Genomic DNA, 10,081 nt, shown 5'->3' on the forward strand with positions numbered 1-10,081 from the left:
CCATCAGGGATGGGGAGATGAGCAGTGCGCACATCACAGTGCAATACCCCACAGATTGATGCAGTGATGCAATGGTTTCTTTTGCCTTAATACCTTCCTGAAATTTCCTTAATCTAAAACTTTCCATTTTTTGGTTCTTATCTGCTGTTTTCAGAGCACTCTCTTCAAGGACTCCCACACCTCCTTCCTAACTGGCTTTAGGTAATTTAGACCCACCATTTGTACAGAGATTATATATTTTTCCAAATTCACAACCTTAGGCTAACTGACACTGATTCAGCATTTGACATTTTGCTGCCCTGTTACTCAGTGTTGTAAGATCCTTCTGCTGCCCTTTGCACATTTAGGTTTGATGGTATTCAGTCATTTTGCATCAGCAGCAGCTTCTGTCCCTTCAGCAGCAGCTTCTGTCCCTTCACCAGCCGCTTCTTTTTTCTGGCTGTTTTTAAAACTATTAAACAGCCCAGTGAACTGAGGTTGGAAAAGTTCCTTTGCAGAGCTCTGCTCATGTTTGAAACCCCAGATCTGTCTGGAAGGTTCATGAGGAAGAGGAGAAGATCAAAGTGTCTGCAAGTGGTCAGCTCATTCAGGCTCCTGGGAGCTCTCAGCCCCAGTGCTCCTGCCCATCCATCAGAGGGGTGAGAGGGGACAACAAAAGAGACTACATTGAACATGATGTTTGCTAAATTTATCAGAGAGATTTTTCAGACATGGTTCCCTTCACAAGCCGGGATGGGAACATGGGTCCTTTCCAAGCCAACAGCCCCAAATGGTGACCAGCATGGACAATGGAGAGAGATTTATCGGTGCATTGTGGCCACGTTTCAGCACTATTGCATGCCGTTGCACTTCTGCCAGAGGTTGAGAAAGGCCTGAAACCCTGTGATACTTATCTCGTTCTCCTCTCATCATTGTACCTGCAGATCTCCATCAGGTCCCTCTGACCCATCAGCCCAGTCCTCACAACTCTGCTATTGACAGCCCCTATTCATTTGTGCTCTCATCAAAGCCAGCGTGCTGAAGTCCTATCTGATATTGGGTAACCAGATCTGGGGGAAGGAGGTGGCTGCCAGCGCAATTGGGCACACATGGGAAATTCTGGTGCTCGTGCCACAACTGCACGTCCAGCCACAAACAGCACGACTTGGATGAATTCCCGTGTCTTCCCAGCATCCTCCACTCTGCAGGGAAACGCTCTATAAAAACTGGCAGCTGCAGACTCGCTCTATGCCACCTCCTCCCTTCGAGCTCTCTCCGACTCTCCTCTCTCCGACTCTCCTCTCTCCAGCCTTGCTGAGATCCCAACTCAACTCCAGCCATGAGGTTCCTCTACCTTGTCTTCGCTGTCTTCCTGCTGGTCTCCCTGGCCACTCCAGGTAAGATGTCAAATAGGGCGAGACGAGCTGACACTAGCTGGGATTCTTTTAAAGTAACTTTAGCTCTTGAAAATATAGTTATTACCATCTGAGGTGACTGCTATAATCTGGCCAGGTACTTTAATGACTTCTTTCAAGGGACAATGAAATAAGGATTATCTCAGAGAGATTTGTATAGGAATAACTGAGGTTAAAACTTCAGTATCCAGTTTGGGAGTGAGCCCAGGCCAGACAATTGCCAAACAAGAGTCTGGATGCGGCCACTTCTCTTGGGAACTCAGTTTCGTAGTACCAGAGGGGACTCTTCTGTGCAACTCGATTTCTTTGTCAAGGATCAGTCCTGGGCACGTTTGATTTACTGATGTGACGTAGCTATTGCTGCTTATGCCTGTTTCTGCGACTTGGAGGGTTTCTGGTCCCTCTACAAGAGTCAAAAGGGGATTCAGGGCTGAGACCTCCCAGATAGGCATTAGAAACCCCCTTCAGGTATCAACTCTCATCCAGCTGAGCCAAGTCTGTCACTTGGCCCAGTTTTAACTGCCATGGTGAATATTTGGTGCTGCTATACGCCCAATTTCAAGACCTTTGCAGCATCCTTTCAGCCTTTTCTGAGTAAGAGAATAATTTTTAAAAGCATGATATAAGTACAGGGACCTGAGTGGGCAGCTAATTTTCTGAAATCAGCTTGATGTGGCTTTTTCTGTTTTGCTCTGAGAACACTGATCCTGTCCCTTAAGAAGAGGTAGAAGACAAGGAAACACACGTGCACACAGATGAACATCTTTATGAACTTGCGCAGATGAGCATCGTTATGAACTTTGTTTTTGGGGTGTCTCCCAATGCGGGCAAGGAGTCTGCTCTCCTTGGGAGCATCTCTTTCCCAAACTGCACCTGTGTCATCAGCTGGCCCTGTGGTCACCAGCTGGGGGGGACAGGGATGCACAAGGAGTTTCTCAGGCTTGTGCTCTTCAAGGTCCTTTCCTGCTTTGGGGGTGGGCTTGGGCAGGAGCATGGATGTGTGGGAGAACGGAGCAGGACCTCCCTGCAAGCAGGGTCTCATCCTTCTGACCACTGCCACACTTGTGCCTGGAGGTGATGGGAGGGCATGGCAGCGGCACGGAGGCACCTATCCCGACCCAAGCACCCTCCCTCTGTCTCTCCCTTGCAGGCTATGGGCAGATAAGGAAGCACTGCCCTAAGGTGGGCTACTGCTCCAGCAAGTGCACCAAGGTGGACGTGTGGTCCTTCTCCGCTGACTGCAAGTACTACTGCTGCATCCCACCCGGCTGGAAGGGGAAATAGGAGCTGAAAAGGAAGCTTCTGGGGAAGAGGAGGCGCCGCGGTGGCTTTGGGAGCAGCTTCTCAACTGTCTCACCCAACTGTCATCCCCTCCTCTCAATAATTAAAAAGAGAAAAAAAGGAGATGTAACTCTGGTGTGTGCAGTGTGGTTACTTGTGTCCCCATGATCCCATGTTAAAACAGGTTCTCCAAGCCCAGCTCAAAGGCTCAGCAGCACCAAAAAAGCCTGAACGTTTAGTGACAACAAGCTTCAGAGCTGCCAGTGGTCTTATGAGTTAGGGATTGGGGAAGAAAGGGTATTATTTTCCCTCTTGCCTTCTTCATGGCCCTCCACAACCCTCTGGAGACAAGAGAGAATCTTTCAGTTCCTTACTGCTTTTTCAGGCTACATGTTATCTGCAGATGTCTTAAAAAATGTGGGTAGTTCAGCAATGTCTCCTCTAAGCATAAGACAGCCCTCTTTCCATGAAAATTTCAGCAAATCTGCAGAGGTGGGCAATGGAGAAGAAAATAGGTCCTCACAAACCTCATGCAATGACCTTTATGTCCTCTTTGTGCCCAAGTCCCAAGACTGCTCAGTCAGTGTTTCTCTCCTATTTGCAGACCAATACTGTACTTAGGGATTGGCTTCTGCTCTCCCTAGCTCCGACTGCGTGTGGTGGAGCAGAAAAAGGTACGGAGAAGAGCCATGAAGGTGATCAAAGGTCTGTGGAAGCTCTGTAGCAGGAACAATCATGCACCTCTGCATAGACAAAGTGTTTAGAGACTCTCACCACTGGATTGGCAGTCTCATACTTTTAAACCATTCTAGGAGAGGCAGCACAGTTTTTAGGCTTCTCAGTAAGAAATCTAATTCTTTCGGCCACATAGCTATAGGTGTGAAGGTACAGGTATAGTATGGGTATGTGGATGTAAGCAGGGAATAAGAGTCTGTGGTGGGTTGACCCTGGCTGGACACCAGGTGCACACCAAGCTGCTCTATCACACCCCTCCTCAACCGGACAGGGGAGAGAAAATGTAATGAGAGGCTCGTGGGTCAAGATTAGGACAGGGAGAGATCACTCAGCAATTACCGTCACGGGCAAAACAGACTCGACTTGGGGAAATTATTTTAATTTATTGCAAATCAAAGTCAGGGTAGGATAATGAGAAAACAAATCTTAAAATACCTCCCTCCCTCCCGCCTCCTTCTTCCTGGGCTCAACTTCACTCCCAATTTCTCACAGGGGCACAGGGAATGGGGGTTGGGGTCAGTTCATCACACGCTGTCTCTGCTGCTCCTTCCTCCTCAGGGGGAGGGCTCCTCACACTCTGCCCCTGCTCCAGCGTGGGGTCCCTCCCATGGCACAGTCCTCCATGAACTTCTCCAGCGTGAGTCCTTCCCACTGGCTGCAGTTCTTCATGAACTGCTCCAGCATAGGTCCATTCCACATGGTGCAGTCCTTCAGGAACAGACTGCTCCAGCGTGGGTCCCCTGTGGGGTCACAACTCCTGCCAGCAAACCTGCTCCAGCCTGGGCTCCTCTCTCCATGGGGCCACAGCTCCTGCCAGGAGCCTGCTCCAGCCTGGGCTTCCCACAGGGTCACAGCCTCCTTCGGGCATCCCCCTGCTCCGGCGTGGGGTCCTCCCCGGGCTGCAGGTGGATCTCTGCTCCACTGTGGACCTCCCTGGGCTGCAGGGGGACAGCCTGCCTCACCATGGTCTGCACCAGGGGCTGCAGGGGAATCTCTGCTCCGGCACCTGGAGCACCTTCTCCCCTCCTTCTTCACTGGCCTTGGTGTCTGCAGGGCTGTTCCTCTCACGTATTCTCACTCCTCTCTTTGGCTGCACTTGCACAGGGGTTTTTTTCCCCTTCTTAAATACATTATCCCAGAGGCACTAGCACCGTCGCTGATGGGCTCAGCCTTGGCCAGCGGCGGGTCCGTCTTGGAGCCGGCTGGCGTTGGCTCTATCAGACATAGGGGAAGTTTCTAGCAGCTTCTCACAGAAGCCACCCCTGTGCCCCCCCCCCCCCCTACCGAAACCTCACCACGCAAACCCAATACAGAGTCCAACAGTGAAACAGCTTCTGCAAGGAAAAGGTCCTATAACCAGCCCTGCTCTCACTTGTCTGAGGAGGGGTCTATATGACATTACCCACCACCAGTGGCCGTTTTGGGGTTTGCTGGATGGTATTTTTCCAGGAGGAATTTGTTGTGAGTTAATGGCTGGCATCACTGAACTATCTAATGGATACCGTGGTTGATGCTATTTGTAGAGGAGTCAGGGACTAGAAGAGCTATAGGGACTGAGTGATCATTTCCCTTCCAGAGAGCAGACAGCTAGAGGGGTGCACTGGGAAGATTTGGAGCAGTTTAATCCTTCTTCTGCCTTATCTTCTCCTCTGCTTCTCTCCTGCTTTCTTACCTTGGAATACAATGGACACACCTGGTGCAGAAAGAGAGAACAACTGCAAATCCACAGGGACTGGGATCTACTCAGCATCTTACAGCTGTGCTGTCCAAGTCAGATGTGAAGGATGGAGTGGAAGGGACCCCCTCGTTCCCAGTCCCTTCCTGTCTTTGTCCATCCAGCACTCTCTGGATGAGATTAAAATGGAGATTAGGGAGAGCTATACTGAAGTGTTTACATAGAAGGATCTACAGACATGCTATTGAGTTGCCTCAATAAAGATGTCTAGTGCCATCCAAGGCACCAATGAGTGCCTGGGACATCTATATGTGGCTGGCAGGTACAATATGGGAGCTATGGGAGACCATTACCCTCTAGAGACACAGCTGGAGACCAGGTGGGACATCTCAAATACGCACCAAAGATGTCTGAGTCACAGGGAATAGTCAGTCCAGTCAATAGTGTTGAGAGACTTTAAAGTATGGTTCAACTCACATAAAAAAACCCTCCAGGCCAGTAAGCCGAGTGACTCTCCCAGCTCCATGGATTATAGTGAGTAGACCTCTGTTGACTCTCAAAGGAGTGCAGACATCCAGAACAAAAGGAGACACCCACATGAGAAATCAAAATATAGGTGTATTCATCTCTGAATTAATCCCACTCAGAGTGGATAGACTTGGAGCGAGTGCTTCTGCAATTTTTGCTCTCCAGGGCAGACAGCCCCAGCCTGCTCTCAGGCAGTTCTGGAGGGAATGGTATAATTCAGTGCCAATATTGTTCAGTCTCAAACATTCACTTATTGCCAGGGAACACAACCTACAGCGTCTCTGCTTGGGTTCAGTCTCTTCTTGGACTGGAGGTGCTGTGGTATTTCTTTGCTTCTCCCCAAGGGAGAAGAAAATGAGGGAAGAAACACATCCATCACTGATATATCTGATACAAATGTAAATGCTAGGACTTCTTCCCAACTTGTGGTGAAGGAGACTTAAAGTGGGCAATAGAGGCATAAGCTACTGGCCACTCTTCTTTGGTCATCTGTGCACTTAGTGCTTTGCTGTATTCTATTGATTTATGTTTGTAAAGTCCAGCACTCAGAGACCAGAAATGAGTTGCTGTTTATCCTGTCTGCAGAAAGTGGCTTCCAAATCTCTTGGACATGGTTCATGTAGGAGAGTAGGAGAAACTTGGGAAATTTCAGGAGGTCTCAAATGGTGCTGTCTGTGTTCAGACAACTGAATTGAGCCCCAGATGATTAGCTTAGACTGGTGACCTCACCTTCAGACAGCCAGAGGGTCTTTTTGCAGTAAAGTCATTTCAACTTTATAACAACTTGCATGTCCACTGCCACAGCACTTCGGATTCTAGTAGAGGGTCTAGGTCTTGGCATACAGTTGGGAATGCCTACAGTGGCATTGGCCAGTGCAGTACCAGTCCTCTCAGGTCTCTGGTTTGGAAGGGAAGAAGAAGGGGTCTCAAACTTGTTGCTGTAACACTGTCCACTGCAACCATTCCTACAAGCCAACACCAACTCCCCTGACCAGGGACTGATAGTCCCAATTGTCTGTGCTAAAAGCTTTGGCAGCAAGATTGAAACGAGTCCAGCTCCCAAGGGAGAGACGCCTGCACAGGCCTCATGAGATGCCTTCAAAGAGCCAGTGACAAACGGGCACAGAGTGGACGTCTCATTGTCAGATGGCCACTGGGTTGGAGTGACATAATATCCCGCTAAGCAGCAAACAATGTGTCCTTGGACAACAGCGAAGTCACGCTCCTCCTTAACACTGTCCTCTCTGTCAAGAAATGTCTATAAATATCAGGGTCTCCAGCCTTTTTCTTACCAACTGACTCAAGATCTCTCTGCAAGGCTGCATCGCAGACCTGCTGTGATCCTGGTGGATATCCAGTCATGAGGATCATCTATGTTGTGTTTGCTGTTTTTCTAATGGTCTTGATGGCCACCCCAGGTAAGGTGGCAAATTATGTGGAGCAGAAATGAGAGATAAAAATGGACCATAAAGGAATTAAGGTTAAAAAAAGGCTTTTTGAGGACAGTAGGTGGGGGTGGTGAGTCTTGTACCAGGATTTTGCTTGGGTTCGGATCATGGGACTTTTGGAGTGGAGTTCGGCTCCAGAATCGCACCATCCCGGATTTAGACATCTGGGGTCTCCATGTGAAGACACGGTCACTGGACACTAGTCGATAGAGTCAGAGCAATTCAGTTCATCTCGAGCTAAATACCCAGGGTGTGACTCTACTGATAAATTCAGCAGTGCCAGGACTGAGGTCTCAGCTTGACACTTGAACTAAGTCTTCCACGTCATTTAATTGACAGCACTGTCACTGGCATGGACTCCAACCATTCCTGAGACAAGCGCTGACAGTGGCCAGGGTCCAGTCCCAAGTATCAGTGTGAATGTGGACACTTTGTTTTAAGAAGAGACTTTACTGTGTGGTGGTGGGATTTCTGTGCTGTTGACCATGATGAATTAGTCAATGCAGACGGAGCTCTCTTTATTTCTTTCTACAGGCAAAAGCCAGTCAAAAAAGAGCTGCAATGGGTATTGTTCCAGGACGTGTGCTAAAGGAGAGAAGGAGGAGCATACTGAAGACTGCAGGAGGATGTACTGCTGCCTGACACACAGGAAAAAGAAGTAGAGCAGAGACTTTTGGTGCTGAGAGGAGGAGGGAAACAGTGATGTTTGCATTAGTTTCTTCCTGTTTGAGGGAAATGGAGTTTGCTTTTCTCATTAAAAAAGACCAGTTCTCACCCTGAAGTGTGCTGTGTGGTTCATTGTCTTCCAAAAAGTTGTGTGCAGAGGATGAGGAAAGATCTGGTAAGTTTTGCCAGATAAGTTCATGTTTATGGAGATGATATGGTCAAATGCACTTTCTCATACCAGCCTCATCACAACAGAAGTCATAAGTGAGTTTCTTAGTAGGCTGTTCATGTGAAGTTGTGCCTTTGTGTGATTTGAATCCTGCAGGGATGCGCAGGAGTAGAGACGGTGGAGTGGTATCAGAGAGAAATCCACTGTATACCCCATCACTGTCCTCCAGAGGTCCATCCCACACTTGGACTGAGATGATCTATCACCAATGGCCATCACCAAGGCTTTGCGTGTTCACTGTATCCATCACCAAACATGCCCACATTGATAGCTCTGAGTTGTGCCCTCTAAGCTCAGACTTGCTTGCTGCCCAGGCTGCGATACCAGCCAGCAGACCCCAGCAGGTCCCACAAAACCGTTGAGCGTTATTCTCTGAAAGGTTAGCCAGCACTGGCTGAAAGCTATTATCACCAAGGTGTGTAGGACACTGTAAACACCATCTTTGCCTTGTAGGACCAGAGACCCCTACATAGGTTTTCATTACCTCTTGTTCTGATCCAGACAATCGGAACGAGCAGCCCAGACATAATTCTATGAAGGTGATGGTTTCAGTTTCCAAAGTCTTTTTGGATTTCTTCAGAAGGTATCTTCGACATGTGAGTAACCTTTCAGACATCTGGGATGTTCTAGCTCCAACCCTCACCCCTCAGCACTCCCAATACATTGGGAACCAATTCTCTAAAGCATTTGTATCCAATGATGTTGATGTTTCAACCCATTCTTCCCCCACTGTTGTCTGTAGGGAGCTCAGAGCCCACTTGCTCAAAACGAGTCACGTGAAGGCAGCAAATTCCTGCTAAAGCCTTTGGTTTGGACTGTGGTAGGCCCTTGGTCCTGGAGTCAGTATTTCATGAGCAAAGCTCTCACTGACTTAAATGGTGCAAAATCAGGACTGGAATGAGAGGGGGAATACAGTAATGACCGCTGCTTTGTGAGCAGCTCTGTGCTTTGCTGCAGAGGCACTTTGTAAGCACAGGCTCCTTGGGACTGAGTAGCTGGAGAATTAAGCAGGAGGAGACACAATCTGTCACGTCTCAGATGACAGATTGGACCTAGCTAGGGCTGGTGCAGCCTAAAATTTGTGCTGCGGCTTCTGAATCTGTATGTTGCCACTGGCAATTAAGTACTGTCCCCAGATGGACTTAGTTTATTTCCTTCAGCAGTCTTGTGTCATTAGCCCCTGTTTTCTCCAAACTCTCAATGAGTTTGCACGATGGGGTAAATAGCCCATGGCATCCATGCTGAGTCACGAGCAGACTCTTCCCAAGGAGACAGAATGGGGAACTTGCCCTCCAACTTCTCATTCTTGGCCAAGGCAGCATCTCTTAGCATCACTGGGTCCACTTGAAGGAGAAAAATCTGGTGAATGTGAAAGCAATCCATCACCCACTGGTGAGAGCAGAGCTTCAGCCACTGACAGCAGCAAAGAACCCAACCTTGTGTAGTGCAGAGCTTAAAAAATATAAGGAATAGTCAGGGAAATACATCCTAAACCCCAGAAATTGTCCACTTGGAAAAATTTTGGAGAATCTCACCATGGGTTAGATATATGTTACCAAGATAACAGCCCTGAGGCACTTGCCTTCCTGACACTCATTTATATCTCACCCTGCTGAAGAAATCCAACAGGAATGTGGAGGGAACGCAATGGCTCGAACCTGCCTCCCGCAAGGCACATCCGTGGCTGTTTCTGTACAACCCGGGCATCCTCTTCAGCATCTTTCAGCTTCTCCCTCCCACCTCAAAGCAGCAGGGCTTCCTCCTGTCTCGCACGTTCCCCATGAATTAACCAGCCTCACTGCTGTGGGACCGTGCTGGATGAATCAGGCAGTCCTCCTCACGGCCTCTTGCATTCCCCTTTTTGTCCTGTGTTTTTATTCAAACAAGAATTTAAAATGCCCACAAATAAAACATTTTGCCTGATCTTGAAGGAATCCTTTCTTCTTTCTTTTTTTGGACACACTGAAAAGGCGAAAACTTCATTTCTTTTTAGATCAAAGTCATTTTTTTTTTTCAATTCTTGGGGCTTGCCAGTGAACCAGAAAATCCACTGCGTGCCCTGCTCCAGTTCGGAGAACAGGGATGTGCACCAGTGCTGCAGCGGGAAGCAAAGCACACAAGCTGG

General features: G+C 48.5%; 1 protein-coding gene across 1 annotated transcript; it reads left to right on the forward strand.

Annotated features, from left to right (window-relative positions):
• Positions 1-1,318: 1,318 nt before the first annotated feature.
• On the forward strand, positions 1,319-2,678 carry LOC309587392 (small basic protein 2; the record flags this gene model as incomplete). The annotated part of the gene is made up of 2 exons (XM_082305509.1): positions 1,319-1,376; positions 2,545-2,678. The coding sequence occupies 2 exons, from the start codon at positions 1,319-1,321 to the stop codon at positions 2,676-2,678; spliced, it is 192 nt and encodes a 63-aa protein (XP_082161635.1).
• Positions 2,679-10,081: the final 7,403 nt, after the last annotated feature.

Source organism: Platalea leucorodia, assembly GCF_965183815.1.
Source record: "Platalea leucorodia genome assembly, chromosome: 3".
NCBI lineage: Eukaryota > Metazoa > Chordata > Aves > Pelecaniformes > Threskiornithidae > Platalea > Platalea leucorodia.